Source organism: Haliaeetus albicilla, chromosome 26 (assembly GCF_947461875.1).
Source record: "Haliaeetus albicilla chromosome 26, bHalAlb1.1, whole genome shotgun sequence".
Lineage (NCBI taxonomy): Eukaryota > Metazoa > Chordata > Aves > Accipitriformes > Accipitridae > Haliaeetus > Haliaeetus albicilla.
The window spans coordinates 12,996,402-13,016,056 of record NC_091508.1 but is presented as its reverse complement, the minus strand read 5'-3'; the positions used below and the strand labels follow the sequence as shown (position 1 = coordinate 13,016,056).

Sequence of the window (19,655 nt, the reverse complement as noted above, 5' to 3'; positions counted from 1 at the left end):
TGAAGTCCAGGTCTAAATCCCAGGGAACCTGCCCAGCCCTGGGAGCGGGTGAGATGTCCTCCCTCTGCTACGTGGCCCTGTGGGTGCTCGGCTGGCCGCAGAGCTGTGCTGCCTGACCTCTAACAGCCCTCATCTTTCCCCAGCCTCCACGCTCTCCCAGCTGTCGGACAGCGGGCAGACCCTCAGCGAGGACAGCGGGGTGGACATCGGGGAGGTCGAGATGAGCGGCAAGGACAAGAACCGGCAGCTGGTCCCTGGGAAAAGCCGAAGCCTCAAGGAGGCCATGAGGAGCGAGGGGGCGGCAGAAGGGGCTGCCAAGCCGGTGAGGCTGGGTGCCCAGGGGCCTCGGGCTGCTGCCATTCGTGGGAGGTGGGCATCTGGGGCTGCCAAGGGGCAGTGCTGCTTTCTGCTGCCTCGTCCGGCCATCTGCCGGTTCTGCTCCCTCTGCCTGTGGGCAGCAACCCCTCTTTTGTGCTTTGATGGGTCATTGATCCTCTTGTTTGATAAGCTGAGTGAGCTCGCTGGTGGGCTGAGCTGTGGGGAGGGGAGCCAGGAGCAGCTGAGAGGGGCACTGTAGGACTGATTCACTCCATCCTGGGTAAATCCGGTCCCTCCCAGCTCCAGCAAGCAGCTACTTGGGACATGGCAGAGTTCCTGGCTCTGAGGGGACGTCCACAGGACAGTGTCCCATAAGTAAAGTCACCTGTCACCTGGAAGAGAAGATGGCATCAGGTATCAGAAGTAAATTGGAGGGTTTCTGGTGGTGGCAAAGTTGAGCGGCTTAGGCAGGCAGTCGGAGAGCTGCTCTGCTCCTCCCCAAGCCCTTCCAGACCTGCACACGGTTGCGATCTTGGATGTCAGGAGTCAGAGAGCAACCGCAGGCAGCGTGTCTGTCCCTTTCGCATGGAAGCCTGCCATGGGGCCCCAGCTGAGGGAACGGGACAGGCAAATGGTGCCTGGCCTCCCTCAGCAGTGCTGCCCTCTCTCCCTGCAGCCAGGGCTCCTGGAGCCCACGTCGTGTCTGATCCGAGTGTCCAAGAGCGCACCGACCTTGGGGATCGCCATCGAGGGTGGAGCAAACACGCGGCAGCCGCTGCCCCGCATCGTCACCATCCAGGTAGGGCAGGCTGAGAATGGGAAGAACTTGATGCACATCCCATCCCTCTCCTCCCTGGACAGACTCAGGAAAGCCCTTCAGCCATGGCCAGAGCGCAGTGACAGCGCTGCCCCAGGGGGGATTTTGGAGGTGTGCTTTCCCCCTCCTATAGCCCTGCATCTCCCCAGACATCAGAGGCATCACTCTGCTGGGAGGGTGTTGCCGAGGATTCCTTTTGTGTCCCGTGGATGATCCCATACTATAAGGCACGTCCTGGGAGCCAAGGATTCGCTGCAGACATTTTAGAGGGGGTCTGGGCAGCCCTGAAAGCTTGGCTGGTGTCTCCAGATGTCTGGAAACTCCTTTTCTGCTCTGATAGAGAATTGGGGAGGGGGAATGGTGGATGATAGCTGGGGAACTGAGCCCTTGGGAGCTGTCTCCCCACACCATTTTCCTCTGCTGTTTACTTGGGGCAAAATTCAAATTATTTACAGCAAAAGAAAAGCAGAGCTGACTGCGCCTTGGTTATTCTTGGCTATCCCAGCTGGCGCTGTGCTCCAGGAGCAAGCAGGATCAAAGCCAAATTCATCCCCTCTTTCTGAAATGTGAAATGTTTAATTTCCATCATGTTCACCCTGACCTGGCAAACACCAGGTCAGGGTGAACATGATGGAAATTAAATACTTCCTATTTTTCCCAAACCACCTGTATTTCATCCCTGGGTTGAGCCGGGAGGTGGCGGGAGCATGAGCTGACCACCTTTCTCCTGCAGCGTGGGGGCTCAGCACACAACTGCGGGAAGCTGAAGGTGGGCCACGTCATTTTGGAGGTGAATGGCACGGGGCTACGAGGCAAAGAGCATCGGGAAGCTGCCCGTATCATCGCTGAAGCCTTTAAGCTGAAGGAAAAGGACTACATTGATTTCTTGGTCACAGAATTCAACGTTGCCCTTTAGGAACCCGAATGGGTTTTGGAAGCGTGGCTTGGGACGGGGAGCACCTGAACGGGGATGAAAGGCAGCGCTGAGATGTGAAGGCAGCATCCCACCACGCAGAGCCCTCGCCTGCTGCGCCACCCCGCACGCACAGACACCCCCAGCTTGTCCCCAAATGTCCCCTCACCCACCGCAGGCTCTCACTGCCTGGGTAGGGCAGGCTGAGAACGGGCAGAAATCAGTGCACATCCCTTAAAGTCTCCATACCTGTCCTCTCGGAGGGGGGGAGGGCTGCCCTTCGGGAACACCCTCTCCCCCTTGGCGAGGCTGGGGAACAGGGCAGGAAGGATGGCAGAGGTCTGGCTGTCCCCACTGTCATCTGAGTGCCAGCCGCAGTGCAAGTTGGGCCTGTGGCTCAGGCTGGTGGGTTTTTCGGGTAGTCATTGCTCCCTCGGGTGCTCTCCGGGCTACGGGTGGGGATGCAAAGAGAGCAACTGGAGGCCTTGTACATTGCTGGCAACATTGTCCTATTTATATATACAGAGCTTGTGCTTTTAATTTTTCAATAAATCTATCGGGTTAGAAAAAGGCCAGCTCTGTGGGGGCTTCTTTGGGGCCGGAACATGGGGGATAGGAAGGTAAGGGGCAGGGGTGCCAACGGGGCACCTGGCACTGGCAGGGCAGGTCGGAGTGTGGTGGTGATGGGTGTAATGGCTGGGCAAAACGGCCCCATCCCTGGGGGACGGGATGCTCCATCCCCTGCCAGGGCCATCCCCATTTCCATCCCGTCCCTTGCCAGGGCCATCCCCATCCCATCCCCTGCCATCCCCATCCCATCCCATCCCGTCCCCTGCCAGGGCCATCCCCATTCCCGTCCCATTCCCGTTCCCGTTCCCTGCCAAGGGCCGCACCCGGGGATGGGGCAGGCCCCGGCCCCGGCCCCGGCCCCGGCCCCGGCCCCGCTGCGCCCGGGCTGCGCCCCAGCAGGGGGTGCCCGCGCTGCATAAATTATGACAATGAGAGCCATCCACCGTGGCTCTGATAGGCCGTCCGCCGCGGGCTATGCAAATATAGAGGAGGGCGGGGTTTATGCTAACGGCTTCCCGGTCCCCTCTCGGCGACGCGCGCGGATTGGCGGGAAGCCGCAGGGATGCTAATGAAGGCGCGGGCCCCGCCCCCCGCCGCTGGCGGGCCGCGCTATTGTCCGGCGGGGCCGGGCCGGGAGGAGGCGGTGGCCGGGGCCGGGGCCGGGGCCGGGGCCGGGGCTGGGGCCGCCGTGCGGAGCCGCCCAGCGCCGGGCGAGGAGGGGCCGGCCGGGCCCCCCCTGCAGGTGAGCAGCCGCGGGGCAGCTGTTGCATGCGCGGGCGGGGGGTGCTGCTCCAGCGGTGTCCCGGGGCCAGATGTGCTCCCCCTCCCCAGCTGTGCCCCGGGGGCGGCGCTCAGAGAGCGGGGCCGGCGCTGCGCGGCGCGGCTGCTCCCGGCGAGCCGCCCCCTGCAGCTGGAGGGGAGGAGAGGGGCCCCGGGGGCACCGCGGGGGGGGGCACAGCTGGAGGCACACCTGGAGGCCCGCGGGGCTGGCCCCATCCGGGGGGCCGCATCGAGCACACACCCCCCCCCCCTCCGCCCCCGGCTCTGCCGAGTCCGGCTTTGGCAGGGCTGGCTCACAGCTGGGAGCCGGTTGGGGTCCCTGGGCGGATGGGGGGGGCGAACCCCCGGCCCCACCGGGGTCCCTTCGGCCGAGGAGATGCGCCGGGAGGATGCGGGACAGGCCGCTGGCTGCGCCGCTTCTCGCCAACACGTGTCCTGCCCACGCCGCCCCACGCCATCAGAGCTTTCGTGGCCCTGGGGAAACTTGTCATAACTTTTCTTATTCCAGTGCTTCCTCCCCGCCCGGGGCCGAATCTGCCACCCGGCTTGTGCACGGGTGGTGTGGCCGGAGGATTTCGGGAGGGTTTCATCAGGCTGGCGTGGCCGGGGCCACGAAGGACGGCACAAAGCCAAACCCGGAGGTTGCGGGACATGAGGCCATGCCACTGCCTCTCCGAGGAAGTTGCGAGGGCTGCCTTCAACTTCAGTTCCTTGTTTTATTTAAAGGGCGGCTGTGAGCGCACTCGGTTCCTTCAAGTCAGGTCGTGGGTGCCAGCTGGGTGTTGTGGGTTTCCCTTGCTCTGCAGCACCCTTTCGAAACGGTCCAGGCGGGGATGTTTTAAGGACTCTCCAGAGAGCGTAGCGGTCGATGTACTGTTTACCCAAATCCAGCCTGTTGCTGCTTAACCCCACCACATGCTCCCGGCTGCTGGAGGCCGGCTGCCCTCCCGTGTCCCCCGCCACCTCCCCCTTACCCTGCGCTAATAAGGGATCTCTCTGCCACCGGCTCTGCCGCAGCGGCAGCTCTCTCCAGACGGGGATTAAGGCCGCCCTTCGCGGGCATTACAGCCATCGGCAGCCCCCAGCTCACCCCGGCTCCCGCAGGTACGTTGGGGTTTGTCCCTGGGGCGTACACTCGCAGCTTTCCTGGCAGGCCCTGGGGACGATGCTGTCCCCAGGGAGGACAGGGCCCTGCGTCGGGGAGAGGAAGGTTCGTGTGCCGGGGAGGAGGTAGGAAAGCGGCCATGGGAGCAGCTCCCGTCCCGCTGTAGGGCTTCGCTTCAGTGCAAGTGTCGGAGAGATGGCGTTTCCGCAGGGTTTCGGTGCCTCTCCATGGAGATGTGCCGGCAAGGGGGAGCTGGGGGGGACATGGCCCCTCCAGGCAGGGGAACTGGGGGGACTTAGGGGCTTTAGAGCGATGGCGTAGTAACAGGCGCGTGTGCTTTCAGAGGACGAGGAGGGTTTGTCAGGCTCTTCTTCACTGTGATGGTTTCTCCCTTGTTTTAATGCGAAATAGTGCAAAGTAAAAAAGCAGCGTTTCCGCTTCTCTGCCTTCTTTCATGCTCATAAAACAGGACTCTGTGGGCTTAAAAGAAGAGTTTATAAACCAGGAATTCCTCCCTCCTGGAGTGCAGACGCCCCTTGCCAAGTTTCAGCCTGAGGCTGTTCTTCTGGCCTCCTTCAACACCCCCCCCCCCAAAAGAGATGCTTTGGATGGCAGTGCTGATGTGCCGCTCCTGCTAGGGGCTGGGACAAAAAGGCGAGCTGAGGAGGGGAAGGGGAATGCGGGGAGGCTGCGAGAGACCCACGCTCCCAAAAACCAGCCCTCCCCAGCCCTCCCCTGCAGGTTGCCGGGACCGGTTGTCAGCCCCTGCTTGCTTTTAACCTCTCTTTTTAGACACTCAAGCAGAAAAAAATGTGTATTTTTATGCAGTGCATGCAGGAGCAGTACCCCCCCTGCAGAGCCCTGGGTTGCAGAGCTTTTTAGCCAAAAAAACCTGCGGTCAGAGGTTCCTGGCTGCAGGCAGGGCTGCTGTCATTGCCTGCTTGCCATCTTGGGGTGCTGGGGTGTAGATCCCTCGGGGGATGTGGGTGCTGGGCACCTCTGGGAGATTGGGTGCTTTCTGGAACTGAGTTTGGGTTTGGAGCTGGTGGTTTAGAAAAATAAAATATCCATCCCTCGCCCGGGAGGGGGGGTTAAAGCCCCCCCTGCATCCCAGCTGGGCACATTTGTGGGGGTTTAACCCCCCTCCTGGGTGAGGGATGGATATTTTATTTTGGGGCCCAGGGAGGGTTATTCCCCATCACTCAGGGGACATCGCCTTCCTGCCACAGGGATGGGGATGGGGGAGTCAGAGCCCCCCCCAACCCACCTGCTCTGCCCAGGGTTGACAAAGCAGTGAAGGCAAAGTGACAGCAGCCCTGTCGTCCCGTCCGTGTCCCCCCCCCCCCCCCCCCCGCCATGTCACCGAGCAAGCCCTGGGGCCGGGGATGCGGCATCTCCTCCACTGTCACCACTGATAAAGCCAGGAGCAGTGACAGGGCCACGCGCTGCTTGGTGTTGGCCTTGACTGCGCTGCTGTTGCTCTGCTTCACACGTGCAATGAGTTGGGCAGTCTCAGCCTTGCGCCTCCATCTGTCCCCCGGGTTTTGTAGGGCAGGGAGCAGGACAGGGACAGGATCGCTGTGGCGGAGGGTGAAGCTGCCTGTGGAGTGGATCAGAGATTAGGAGCTGAGGGCAGGGCCAGGCAGAGGCAACCCCTCCTGCCTGCTGGCCAGGCAGAGACCTGGCAGCACTCATCACTGCCCTGAGCATCGCCTCCCTCGTCCGAGCACCTCCACCCCCGAGGCACAATTTGGGACAGCCCTGGCTGAGAGGTGGAGGGCAGGAGAGGGGCTGAGGGTCTCAGGCAGAGCAGAGTTCAGGGGTACAAGACATTTTCTAGCTGAGGCTTCTAAATTTCTTTTTAGCTCTTTCTCTGATTACCCTGTTGCAAAATCCCAGCTTTCAAAGAGCAAGATTAAAAAACAAAATACACACACACACACACACTTGGGCTTGTTTGCATTTGCTTTGTGGTTCCTGAGTACGTAGCCACATCATTTTTCAAGCTTTTCTGTGTTACCATAACAGCGAGCAACTCACTTAAAGGGGAAAAAATCCAAGATTCTTCTCTCTTACCACCATGACCATTGGTGGAGGGACTTTCTGGGAAAGCAAGAAATGTGGCTGGATTTGCAAGCAGATCCTGCAGACTGTGGCTGCTGCGGGCAGTGCAGCCGGGGGGGCTGCTGCTCAGAAATGGGGTGACAGCCGATGGCGTATGGGTTAGACATGATCCGAGCTCCAGCCTGCCAAAGCTGGGTAGGACACATTTTAACCCTCTTTGCCCCAAGACAACAGGACCCACAGTGTCCTTTCACCCCCACTCTCGCCCGCTGGGACCCCCCAAGGGCTGGTGTTTGGGGCTCCTCATCTCTTGGGGGTGCTGCAGGGCTCAAGGTGGGTCAGGGGGCACTTTGGTGTGCCACTTCTCCAGGCCAGGATGTGGGCAAATGCTCAGGGCTGGAAACATACCAGCTCAGAGAGGGGCTGAAGCCAAAATCGCTCTTTAGCTGCACTGAGCAGCCGCAGAGCCTGAAGCATCCCATGGGCAACCCCATCCTCCCTGGTGGCTGCACCCCGGAGGCAGGAGAAGCTATGGAGCATCTCCAGGTGCAGAAAGCGGAGTTGCCCAGCAAGTGTACAGGGAAAAACCTCCTGCAAGCTCCCTGGGAGGTTTACAAGACCCTGAGGGATGCTCTGGGGTTTGCTCACTGCCCATAAAGCCCCAAGGATGCAGGCAGGACTGGAAGTGCGCTGCTGCTGGTGCAAGGACAATGCCCGAGGACCTTGATGCCGGGTGGCACCAGAAAATAACCCCCAAAACCCCATTAACAGCAGGATTTAAACCAGGGAATTTGCAGATCTGAGACTTCGGAGTGGGTTACAGGACTTTTCCTGGAGCATGTGGATGCCATAGCTTTGTTGCTCATCACCACCATCCCCAAGCCAGCAGCACCCAGAAATCACCACAGCACCCTCCAGCTAAATACACCCACCCCAGGGACCATGCTGTGGTTTCGTTAGCAGCTGGGAGCTCATACGAGCTCTCCTCCGCGTGCCACTAATTACACAGTAACGAGCTGAATTAATTGCCTGCCTGCAAGTGTGCCAGGATGCGCCCTGATGTCTGGTTATGGCTGTGGCATCCCTGGGGCTGTGAGCAGCATCTCGGGGTGGGGGCCAGGCAGAACCCCCCCTTGGAAATCAAGGATTTCCAAATCCGGCAAAGCCCATATCCCGGATTTCCAAGGGGGGTTCTGCCTGGCCAAATTCTGGGGCTGTATGGCTGAATTTTGGGGTTGCTCGGCCTCCTGAAAGACCCTCATCCTGATTTCTTTTGGAAGCTGCAGCTGCTGATGGTCCCGGGCATCCCCCCGCCCCTCCTCTGCCATTGTGCTTCAGCATTTTGCTCTGAATAGAATGAAAAAATAAGTTTTTGATGAAAAGTGACGTAGGAGGAGGGTACAGCCCCTGCCGCGCAGGGCCTGATGGGGTTAAAAAATTTGCGGCCGCCTGCAAACTTGCAGGAAGCACCGAGCATCAGTTCCTTCTTCTGCAAAAGCCTGGCAGGAAGGTTTTGCGGTGCTCAGAGGGATGCTACTTTGGGGACCCCCAATGGGGTCATGGTGATGGGGATGTCCCGGCAATGCTGGCACGGGGTGAGTGTACCTGGCATGGGGTCAGTTGCTCCTCCGTGCTCTGGCATTGGGTTGGGGATTCTGCGGGGTGACCACTGGTGATGTCGGCACGGTGCTCAGTACCGGCCATTGGCACGTGGGCAGCTGCCGCCTCCAGCACCCCATGGCCAAAATTGGGTTGCGGGGGGCTCAAATCTAGCCGAGGGCATGTTGCCGGGAAAACCCTGTGGCCTTTCTTGCTACCCGCCCAGCAGTTGGGTTTTTGGCATCCGGCATCTCTTGAGCTGCCGCTGCGGCTCTGGGAACCCTGGCACACCGAGGAGTGGGGCGAGGGTGAGCTCCTGCTTTTAGGTCATTCATGGAGTGAGTGTGCCAGGCCTCTGCTGTGATCCCTCTTGCTGCCAGCCCTCCAGAGCCAGAGGGGCCTCGGGGTGCTCCTGCCTCCCCTGGCACTGTCCTGCGCTGTGGTGGCACCGCTGACGGTCCCCAGGCTGTGGCTGCTTGGCCAGGGTGATGTCTGGCGGGTGCTAGCATGGGCAGGGTGTCCCCAGTGCCCACCCCAGAGGGGGAAAAGCCTTTTGGGGTGGCCCTGGGGGGCTCCATCCCCATGGGGAGCTCTGGGGACCATCATGGCCATGGGACAAGCGTCAGCTCCGGCTTCATGCAGGGTGGGGGGCTGGCCCAATAGTGTCACCCCCTGTCATGGGGGGTTGCTCTTGTCCCCGGGGTCTGGGGGACAGGGGAAGCCCTGGCAGCGGGGGGAACACCTCAAACAGAGCCCACTGTGTCCTGCTGAGCATCCCTCCCTCTCCCTCGGCCCCCGCCAGGACGCAGTGGCGACGATGTGACCTACATTCGTGGCAAGGAGGTCCCCAGCCTGCTGCCGCCACCGCTGGGCCATGAAGCGGCACAAGTGACGGGGACGCCGTGCCCGCGGGCCATGGCCAGCCCGGCACCATGGCTGCGCTGGACACAAACAGAGCTGACGCGCTGGGAGGGAGAGGAGGAGGAGGAGGAGGAAGACGACTTTGAAAGGCGGATGGACGAGGATGGGGTCATCGGCCTGGGGGAGGATGCCGGGAGCCCACCGTGGGGTGAGTTGTCCCCTCCCCGCTGCCCAAAGACCCTCACTGGGGGGTCCTGGGTGTCCCACGAGCTGCTGGAGCCGAGGGGGGCTACGAGGGGACCGGGGGGCACCGGCTGGCTGGCAGCAGCCCCACGGCGCTGGTGTTTTGCAGGCGATGGCGAGGACCCGGAGGAGGGGTCCCCGGCGGAGGAGGGTCGCTGGCACCCGCAGCGGGACCTGGCGGAGGAGGATGAGGAGCGGGGCAGCTCCAGGGGGGACGAGGAGCCCTGGGGGGCAGAGAGCGACGGGGAGCCCTACCCCGAGCTCTCCTACGAGGGCCGGTGGGGCTCAGGATCCAGCGGCAGCCCCGTGGCGTCGCGGGATGGCCGGGCTCTCTGCCAGCCCCGAGGCTGCAGCATGGACGGTGGTGACACCTCAGGGCTGTCGGACACCAGCCCTGACCCCGCCACCCCATCCCGCCGGCACCGGGGCTGGGGCACGGCCGGGGACGCCGGCAGGGGGCACGGGCAGGGCTGGACCCCGAGCCGGAGCCGCCTGCTGCCCCTGTCCACCGATGATGACCTCTGCGATGCCACCAGCATCGAGCCCGTCCCCGAGCCCCAGCCGGCTAGGACGGGGCTGCCGGCCCCTGGCACCGCTGGCTTGGCACCCACCGGGGAGCCCTGGGGCGCCGGCACCCCCCCCGCACCCCAGCTGCACGACGGGTCCCAGGTGCCCAAGAAAGCGGCACCCACGGTGCTGCCCCCCAAACCCGTCCGGCCGTCGCGGTCCCTGAGCCCCCGTCAGCGGCACACGGGCGGCAAGGAGGCGAGGGATCCCTCGGGAACGGGCGCTGGCACAGCCGAGGGCACCCAGTACGGCCGAGGGCGGCTCAACCACCCCCTGCCCGACCTCTCCAAGGTGGAGGCGCGGGTGAAGTTCGACCAGAGCTACCGGCCGCCGCGGGGCCGAGCCCTGCCCGCCCACCCCAGGGCCCCAAGCGGCCCCATCGGCTTCAAGTCCCCAGCCGAAATCGTCCGGGAGGTGCTGCTGAGCAGCGGGGAGGGGGTCCCCCCGCAGCCCCCCGCCACCGCCGGGTTGCCGCAGGAGTTCAGGTCCCCCAAGCAAGCCACCGAGCTGGTGCAACAGCTCCAGGTAACACCCAGCTCCCCCAGTTCAGCCAGAGAGGCCTTACTGGGAGGGTCTCCAGGGTGGGGGGACCAGGCAGTGCAGGTGAGATGGAGATGTCACCAGTCCCCTGAGCCGGCCCTGTGTCACCGATGGGGGTACTGGTGCTGGTCGCCTCTTCCCAGTCCTGCCTGAGGGCTGGCAAGGAGGGAAGGACCAGGCAGGGACGTGGGCAGCACTCAGGGCTGGAGGCAGGGAGGCTTGTGTGTCCCCCAGGACGCTTGTACACCCCCCCCAGTGCTCTTTACCCCCAGGGCGCTTGTCCCCTGCAATGCCCTCCTGTCCCCTGGGAGGAGAGGGCGGCTCTCCCCCACGCAGAGAAACGGGGGCCACATCTGCACTAGAGCGGCCGGGTGCTTTGGGGGGGGGGGTTTCTGCACCCCGGGGTGTCCCCCACCCATGGGAGCCCCCCCCCCAGCCCTGTCATCCCCACACACGGATGCCTCCCTCCGTGTTGCATCCCCCTTTGCCACCCACCCCTCGGGCATCCTCTGAGCCCCCATCCCCGTGCCGGGTGCCATCACCCACTGAGTGCCCCCTCCCCACAGGACGACTACCACAAGCTGCTGACGAAGTACGCCGAGGCCGAGAACACCATCGACCAGCTGCGCCTGGGTGCCAGGGTGGGTGCCAGGGCAGGGATGGCTGCGGGGGGGCAGGAGGGGGGACTCCCGGCTCTGCTTCCCCCTCCCTGGGGTTATTCGGGGTCTCTTCCTCCCCCCCGTGCTCTTCCTCCTCCCGGGGAGCTGCGGTTGAGCAAGCCCAGCCCGGGGACCGGGGGTCGAGGCCACCGCAGAGCCCACACCAAAACCGGGGGTCTCTTCCCCCCCACCACCACCTGGCAGGCTCCCCTCCGCGCCAGGGAGGTGGCTGAGCTGAAACGGCCCCGAAATGGCGGGGGCGGCTGCAGGGCACGTCGCTGAAATGGCAGGGCAGCAGGCGGAAGCGCGTCCCCGTGTCGCCCTCGCGCCAGTGCGCGGGTGGGGAAACTGAGGCAGGGCTGGCGCCCGGCTGTGCCCCCCGCCGGCGCCGTGCCCCCACCTTCGCCCCTGCCTGCCTGCTGTCCCCACGGGGGACCCGAGGGGCACGTCGGGTGGGCAATGCCAGGGTTGGGGTGCAGGGTGGGTACCCAAACCCCCTCTCCCTGCCCCCAGGTGAGCCTGTACGCCGACCCGCCGCGGCCCAGCCGCAGCCTCGCCGTGGGCACCGTGGGCACCGGCTGCCGGGTGATGGCCCTCAGCATCCCGCAGGCCAGGACGGCGGCTTTCAGCATGACCCCGGCCCCGGCCCCGCCGGCCTCGCTGGGTGGAGGTGGGTTGAACCGTGGTTTCCCTGTCCTGCTCATCGCCCTCCTGCTCTGGTTTTGGGGGGGGGGGGGCTGTTGAGCCGAGACCCCCCATACCCACAGCTTCCCCATGGTGGGGTGGGGGGACTGGTGCATCACCTCATCCTCGTGTTTTCTCACAGCTCCGGCACCGGGACCGTCAGACCGGGAGGGATCACCCCAACATCCTTCACCCCCTCCACCCGGGGGGGGCTGCCCCACCTGCCCAGGGCCGTGCCGCTGCCCGGGCACCCAGCTGACGCGGACGCTGGCGGGTCAGACCCACAAGCTGCAGGCCCAGGCAAGCTCCGGGGGGGGGGCTGCAGCAGGAATGGGGGGCTGCAGCGGGGCTGGGGGGCTGCAGCGGGGGGCTGCAGCGGGGCTGGGCTCAGCCCTTTCTCTCCCGGCCAGGTGGAATCCTTCGAAGGCTGGATCTGGGCTGGGAGCCCCGCGCCCCGGGAGCAGCTCCAGGTGCGTCGGCCCCATCCCGGCCCCCCACCCCGGGGGTGCACGGCGGGGCCGGGGGGGTGGCGGGGACCAGGGGCCGAGCCGGCAGACTCGGACGTCGCCGCCGTTGTGCCGCAGAGGTTTAGGAAGCTGAGGGATGCGCAGGATGCGCTGGAGCGGGCGTACCTGCGAGCCCGGCAGCAGCACCCAGGGGCCTCGGGGGAGTTTGATCCCGACCGGTAAGTGCTTGACCCCCACCGCCCCCTCCCCACCCGCGAAGCCCCAGGGACCCGTGCCACCGGGATCCGTGTCTCCCCGACACTGATGGTTGCTGTCTTGCAGCGAGGTGGAAGGGGAGATTTTCCGCTTGGGGCTGCACTTGGAGGAGCTGAAGGAGCGGCTGGAGCCTGGGGCCAGGCAGCAGCTCCCCCCGCAACGCCTGAACCAGCCCCGCTCCCCTCCAGCCCCTTCCCCACCGCCGGCCGCCTGCTCCCCACACTCCGAGGTGAGCTGGGCAAGGCTTCAGGGGGAGCGGACAGGGCTGGGGGGGGCGAAGAAAGATGCTGGGGTGGGGGCTGTGCTTCTCTGACCCCCTTTTGCTGTGCCCTGCAGAGCCCCGCACTGATGGAGGGTCCCCGGGGGACAGCAGGGGACGGCGAGGTGGTGACGGGGGGGTTGCCCCAGCCCCTCTGGCACAAGCAGCTCCGAGTGGAGGAGGATTTCGGTGACCTGCTGGAGCAGTGAGTGCCCTCGCAGTGGGGCGGGGGGGAATGCGGGCAGGGAGCGGCTCCCCAAAACCACCAATTCCTGCCTGTGATCCCCCCCAGGTACAAGCACTTGAAGTCCTTGCCGGAGTCACTGAGCCTGGAGCAGCTGAGTCTGGCAGAGACTGGGTCCCAAGAGGAGGTGGATGGACCTGCAGCAGGGGATGGTGGCCCCAGCAAGGTGTCCTGCAGGACACGGTCACTAGAGGAGGGGGTCGACCTCGAGACCTCCCCTTTGTAAGTGTTGTGGGAGGACAAGTGCCCCCTGCTGGGCAAGTGGGAGGTTTTATGTCAGGTCTCAGGTTTTGCATCACTGGCATTGATAGGCTTCAGAGTTAACAGCCTCCATGGGAAAGCTGGCTACACTAGGGCATTTCCCCACATCTGGGGTTGCTCTGCCCCATTGCTTATGCTCCGTCCTCTCTCTGCAGGCACCCCGCGGAGAGGAGAGCTGCGCCGCTGCCCCCCAGGGAGCCTCCATGGCCAGGGAGGACACGGGGCCACCTGTCCCCTGCCACCGCTGAGCAGCCACCGGCCACAGCCAAGCCCCCCCTGGGGCTCCCCGAGCCACCACGGGTGCTCCTGTCCCGCCACAGCAGCAGAGCGGGCAGCGCTGTCACCCAGCACCAGCCCCGCAAGGTGAGTCCCCTGGGACTGCAGGCCCCATCTGCCAGCACCCCTAGACCCTGCTGGGGGCTCCTGGGGGTGCTTGGCACCAATCCTGCCCTCCTCGATGCATCTGCAGGAGCAGCGCATTGTGTCACCGGAGACGGACAGCGGCTTCGTGGGCTCAGAGGCCAGCAGGGTGTCACCCCCCGTGCACACCCCTGAGCACCAGCCTCCTGGCACCGGGTATGGCTCGGGGTCCCTGCCCTCCACCCCAGTGTGGGGATTCAGGGACACGGGCTGTTGGCTCTCTCTGGGGGGATTTGGGGCACTGAAGGGGAGCAGGGATGGGGGGAGAGGCAGCGGGAGCAGGGAGGGGTTGCTGGGGTGGGTTGGAGATGTGCAGGGTGGCCCATGGCTGGGGCATGAGCCATGGCGGCTGCCTGCATGACCCATCCCATCCCCAGGACCCCTGGCTTGCTGGGACCCTCCATCCCCATCCCTGCAACCCTCTGTCCTCCACGGAAGAGAGAGGCGATCCCGCTTCCCTCCGAGACGGCGCTGATGGGCATCTACCCCGTGGGTGGACAGGGTGGCACGGGGGGGGCCCGCCTGCCCCCCAGCACCCCCTCGCAAGGCAGCTCCCCCCCGCGCTGGGCCGAGAGCGCGGGCAGCGAGGCAGGACCCGACGGTGACGGCAGTGAGTAGGCAGCGTTTCAGGGACGGATGTGTCCCTGGGGAGAGAGATTTGGGGGGGACCCTGGCTCTGCCGGTGGAAGAGGGTCTGGTTTATGGTGTTCCCCCAAGCCCCTTGGTGTGCTGGCCTGGAGGTGCCTTCTGCCTGCTGGTTCTGCTCCCCCAGGTCTCTCCTGGGAGGGGGACAGCCCCACATCCCACGCTGCCAACCTCGGCTCACTGTTCTCCCCCCCCTCCCCCAGCTCATACGGACTCGGAGGCAGAAGGCAGGAGTTGCACCAGCGCCGGCGGCCACCCCTCCAGCATGGCCAGGGGCCCGGCCAGCCCCCCACCATCCCCCGAAACACCGTCCCCCACCCCGCTGTCCCCTGACCTCCCATCCCTTGACCCGGCTCGCTGCGACCTGCTGGGCTCCCGTCTGGAGCGTGAGTGAGTGTCTATGTACCCCCCCAAACCGGGCCAACCCCCCCGGGTGACACAGGGACCCTGCCAAGCAAAGTCCCCAAAGGCACCAGCATCTTTTGCTGGGCAGCAGCAGGTTTTCCCTTCTTGGAGAGCCAGGACCTAGCTGGGGCTGAGTCCTCCAAACTCGTGACATGTGTGGGCTGGCTGAGACAAGCCCCAGGCTTGGTTTTGGGGACCATCATAGCATGAGCTACTGGGTCCTGGCCGGTGGGGATGGGGTCAGGCATGGGGTCCGGGGAGGACGGGACTGCTCCCACCCCAGGAGCAGCCAGGACTGTTGGGAGCCTTGCTGTACTGCAGGCGCCCCTCACCGTGGCATCTGTCCTGTGGCAGCCGGGCCATCCGGGCGCTGCGGGACGAGGTGTGGCGGCTGCAGCGGAGGCTGGAGGAGAGCCTGCGCTGCTCCCGCAGCTATCCCGAGGGAAAAGCCGCCCCGGCCAGGAGGCAGCTGGTGGCCAGCGGACCATCGTCCCCCAAGGACGCAGCACCCTCGGGGTAGGTGGCAGGAGGGACCTGGGGGGCGGTGGGGGGGTGGCAGCAGCCACCCCTGGTTGGGGGCCGCACTGTGTCCCACGGGCCTGGGGACACCCCCAGCCCGTCCCATTTCTGCTGCAACTGGGGAGAGGTTGGGCTCGGGGAGGGGGACCAGCACCCTGGCTGTGCAGGGTGGTGGGTCAGGGGGATGCCTGAGGGGACACTGGGGGGTCTGGGTGGTGACAGCAGCACCGTCCCCTCCACAGGGAGCCAAGCCCCCCTGTGCGGGGCAGGGTGGCCCCTGGGGTCGCACTGACGAAGAGACAGAGGTCGGCATCGCTGCCGCGGGACGGGCCGGAGCTGGACCTCGGTAAGTGGGACCCCACTGGGGTTGGGACAGCGGGTCAGTGGGGACGTGCTCCTCCCTGCATGCCATTTCCCCTTCCCCAAACGGAGTGGGGTGCTGGTGGGGCTCCGGGACCACGGGGACCGGGCAGGTCCTGGTGGGCCCATGGGACCCAGCAGCGCTCAGCCCAGGGCCAGATCCTGCAGACCTGGGGTTGGACCCACTGGATCCCACCCCGCTTCCCTCTCCTCCACCGCAGCCTCCGAGTCGGACCCCTCACCCGCCGGGCCCCGGGCCACCCCCTTCCCACAGAAGAGCCCTGGGAGCACCCCAGGTGTGGTGACATTTCGGGGACAGTACACAGGTGGGTGCCAGCGGCGGTCAGTGCCTGGGGCTGAGGGCGGCTGCCCCCGCGTTGGGGTTCCCGGCCGCGCTCACGCTGGGTTTTGGCAGGGACGCGGTACCAGGCGGGGATGCCACGGGCCACCCCAGCACCCGGAGAAGAGCCGGGCACCCGGGGGTGTCCCCGGTGCCACGGGAGCAGGACATCATCAGGTGAGTGACCCTGGGAGCAGCCCCCAGCCCCTTCTGGGCTTCACAAACAGAGCTGCTGCTGACTTTAATTCAGTAACTAGAGGCTTGGGGAGGGGGGAGATATGAGCCCACTCCCTGTGGCCTGGGGCTCACCCTAGTGCCCCTCGGCTGGACCCCCTGCCCTGGGGTGCCCTCCTCGCTGCCGGCTGCAGCCGCTGGTGTCCCCGGAGCAGTGGGAACGTGTCCCCAGCCCTGTCCTTTAGCTAAAGGTTAACGCGGCCCATTCCCGGGTAACGGCGCAGACCTGGGCTCTGCTGTGTCCCGTGCCTGCCTGGAACGGAGCTGGATGTGTGCAGAATGCTTTGCAGACCCCCCATTTTGCAGACCCTCCCTCATTTTGAAGAGCCCCACCTTTGCAGCCCCCGCCCCCCCGGTCCTTGCAGGGAAAGGCCTTCGCCTCCTGTCCCAGCCGCTCCCCCAAACCGCTCTGCTTTTTCCAAACCGCCCTTGCTTGGTCAGTGCGGGGATGTTCCCAGACACGCTCGCTCTTCTCTCCGTAGCTGGATTCGGGGCGGGCGATGCCGCAAGACAGCCCCAGCACAGCACCCCGAGGAGAACGCGCTGCCCGGCTTGCCGAGCACCCATGGGTCCCCCCGCGCCCGGCAGCAGGGACGGAGCCACACACGGTGGGTGACGGATGGCACGTGCTTGGCATGGCTCATCCCTGCATGGGAGCTGGGGCGGCGGGATGGGAAACAACCCTCAGACCCCTGGCACAGCGCTGGCAGACTGCTTGGGGACAGGAGTGACACCCAGCGGTGCCACCACCCGCTCCCCGCAGGCGTGGCTGTTCCCACTGTGGCACGGGTGGGCTCACCTGGGGCTGCCGCTCGCTGCACCCCCTTGGGGACATCGAACCCCCTTGGGGACATCTAACCACCTTCCTCCCCGCAGCAGAGCATGGCCCCGGTGGCACGTCCGCCCCAGGCTCCCGCGTTGGTCCCCGAGCCGAGAAACCGGAGCAGCCCGGACTTTGGTACTTGGCCAGCCCTGGTGCCACCGCTGCCATCGGCTGCCTTGCGCCCGTCCCCCTCGTGCCTTACGTTCCCTCCATGCTGTAAGGATGCTCTGCGTTGGGGGGGAGGTCAGCATCTCCTGGGGGAGGAGGGTGAACCCGGGAGGGGCTGTGCCCACCCCAGGGACCTGCTGGTTTGCCCACAGAGCCCAGGCACCCGGGTGGCAGCTGGCTGGGAGTGGGGTCTGCGTGGGGGTGAGCGCAGGGAGATGGGTTGGAGAGGGATGGGGTGGGGGAGAGGGGTGAAAACCAAGGCAGAGTGGAGGCACAGAGCCCTGGGAGGGGGGGGGGGGGCACAGCCTACGGGGCAAAGCTGAGCCCGTGTCCCCTTCTTCTTCCCAGCTACTGCTCCCCAACGGTACCTACCTCAGCCCCAGCCGTGGCCGGGGTCCCCCTCCAACACTCTGCGGGGCACCGGCGGGCAGAGCATCCCCCCGGGCCGCGTGCCGCCGGCCACCACCGCTGCCTGACCCTGGACCTGGATGAGTTGGAGGAGCTGAACCAGTCGCTGAGCCGGGCCGTGGAGGCTGCCCAGAGCGTGAGGCTCACCACCACCCGCATGAGCCGGGCGCTAGCCGCTGAGCTGAGCCGAGCACGGGACCTGCGGGGCTCCTGCCTCTTCTGAGAGTCCTGCCGGCCCCTGCCAAACCCTCCCTGCCCTCGCAGGGGGCAGCAGGAGGAGGAAGATGGTACCCCCATCAGCATCCCTTGACTGGATGCTCCCTGCCAGATCTGGGGGCACCGGGTCTGGAGGCATCTCCATGGGGTCCTGCACCGGCTCCCATCCCGCTTGCCCTAGACCTCCTGCATCGCTTGTCCATCTGTCTGTCCATTTTCAGGACCACCCAAGGTGCAGGAGCGGGGCAAGATGTGGGCAGAAGCCTCCCCAGACCTGCATCATCCTGTGGCACGCCAGGCTGCGAGCACAGCCCCGGCAGGAGGGCACCGTCCCCTGGGACCAACGGGGTGGCCCTGTGTCCCCCAAGGCAGACGCCACCCGGAGCCAAGCACTTCTGGGGATGCTCTGACTTTGTGTAGGTCCTACTGCAACACAGGTCGAGCCCCCGTTGGCAGCTGCGTTTACCTCCGTGCCTGTGGGGGCAGAAGTACCCGCAATTCCCTATTCAACCCCTTTCCCAGCCTTTAGGCATCCTCCGGGAGCTCGGTGCCCCCCTCCACCCTCTGCTCTGCCCTTGGACTTCAACCGAGCCAGGTCCTCCCTGGAAAAGCTCTTCTTTTTGTCATTTTATGTGAATTTTTTTTCTCCAAGGTAGCTAGTAAGCAGCTAAATCACTCTTTTAGGGTTGATTGATGATATACAATGTGTGTGTGTATGTATATATATGTATCTATATAGAGGTACATATATATGTTCTGGTTTTAATTTCCAGTATAATCCTTAGGGCATTTGTGGGTTTTTTTGGCCGTCCCTGGGTGTGGCCGCCCACAGTGTTATCTGGGCAGAAAAAAAGAAGGATTTGGGGTTTTCCTTGGGATTCCCAGGCAATCTGGGCTGGTAGAGGAAAAATTGCCCCGTGAGACTGAGGCAGGGGCAGGATCTGGCCCTGAGGGGGTCTGCGGAGCCCCCGTCCCTCCAGGCTCGTTTTGTAATCAGTTAACGCCTATTTTTTTAGCGAAATGGATGTGGTCGGAGCAGCCCTCAGAGAGGGCACAGTGCCTTGGAGGTGGGTGCTCCGCACCCTACAAACCCTGGGGGGACCCTCCAGCTGCACCCACCAGCACCCATGCGGAACCTGCACCCTGTGCCCCCAGGATGGGTCCAGCCAAACCGCCCCCCCCCCATCCCTGAGCATCTCAGCCTGCAGTGCCCCCGGCTGTGTTTATGTGTAGGACCTACCTGAAGTGCCCGTGTCAAATTTATTTATTTTTGAATTTTTTTCGTTGTACAAAGACCCAAGTTTTTGGGGGGCGAAATCACTAATGCCCCCTGTGAGTTACTCAGGTCTAGAGCCTCCCCAAGCGCTTGCAAAACCACTGAGCCCGGATCCTGCAACCAGCCCGGGGGGGCCGGGGAGGGGCTGCCCCTGATGCTGCCCTTTGGGGGGAGAGGGGTGGGTTGGGGGCATGCGGGGGGATTTTAAAGAGGATTTATGTGTCTCTGGTTGCATCTGCTTGTACCTGTGTCCCAAGCGAGCCGACGGGCTAGGTCGCAGCCGCACTGGAAGCTGTGACCCCCCCAGCCCAGCTGGGGCGTGCAGGGAGCACGCAGCTGTATTTAACTATCCCAAATGCAATAGCCAGGAGCAAAGATGAAGTTTTTTTCCGTATCTCCTATTTTGTAATGACCAGCAGAGCCATTTGGATGGTATTTTGTACTAAGATAATCACCTATTTTTGAACGAAATAAATGCAGTTGGTCAGCTTGTGGGTTTTTCTTCCTTTTCAAAGCCATTTCTCGGGTGAATTTCAGCATCACCACACCAGGATCTCTCCCTTGGGGGCATTTGGGGTTTGCTGAGACTATTTCCCCAAGCCTTTCCCTTGCCTGCCTGGCCCCCGAGCAAGCGG

The 19,655-nt window shown here is 64.4% G+C and overlaps 2 protein-coding genes across 5 annotated transcripts in view; both read left to right on the top strand.

The window, feature by feature from the left end:
- The window catches only part of WHRN (whirlin), a 57,716-nt gene extending 55,095 nt beyond the window's left edge, over positions 1 to 2,621 (top strand). For both annotated transcript variants that reach the window (XM_069772097.1, XM_069772098.1), the window contains 3 exons: positions 144 to 322; positions 995 to 1,117; positions 1,869 to 2,621. In XM_069772097.1, the coding sequence (XP_069628198.1) occupies positions 144 to 322; positions 995 to 1,117; positions 1,869 to 2,051 (485 nt within the window). In that variant the 3' untranslated portion in view covers positions 2,052 to 2,621. The remainder of the gene's footprint in view (positions 1 to 143; positions 323 to 994; positions 1,118 to 1,868) is intronic.
- Positions 2,622 to 3,119: 498 nt separating this feature from the next.
- AKNA (AT-hook transcription factor) lies at positions 3,120 to 19,510 on the top strand. 3 transcript variants are annotated; one of them, XM_069771294.1, is made up of 22 exons: positions 3,120 to 3,360; positions 8,969 to 9,235; positions 9,380 to 10,362; positions 10,944 to 11,018; positions 11,550 to 11,700; positions 11,863 to 12,020; positions 12,131 to 12,190; positions 12,305 to 12,405; positions 12,509 to 12,671; positions 12,779 to 12,906; positions 12,994 to 13,167; positions 13,362 to 13,569; positions 13,676 to 13,782; positions 14,004 to 14,236; positions 14,475 to 14,661; positions 14,998 to 15,192; positions 15,438 to 15,541; positions 15,777 to 15,881; positions 15,971 to 16,072; positions 16,612 to 16,737; positions 17,006 to 17,168; positions 17,469 to 19,510. In XM_069771294.1, exons 1-22 carry the CDS (start codon positions 3,120 to 3,122, stop codon positions 17,749 to 17,751), a joined length of 4,314 nt encoding a protein of 1,437 aa, XP_069627395.1. In that variant the 3' UTR covers positions 17,752 to 19,510. The 3 variants fall into 3 exon arrangements, 2 of the variants coding, with proteins under 2 accessions (XP_069627395.1, XP_069627396.1); XM_069771295.1 differs by having other exon boundaries at positions 11,550 to 11,706; positions 15,031 to 15,192; XR_011322288.1 differs by lacking the exons at positions 15,971 to 16,072; positions 16,612 to 16,737; positions 17,006 to 17,168; positions 17,469 to 19,510 and having other exon boundaries at positions 11,550 to 11,706; positions 14,475 to 14,657; positions 15,031 to 15,192; positions 15,777 to 15,880.
- Positions 19,511 to 19,655: the final 145 nt, after the last annotated feature.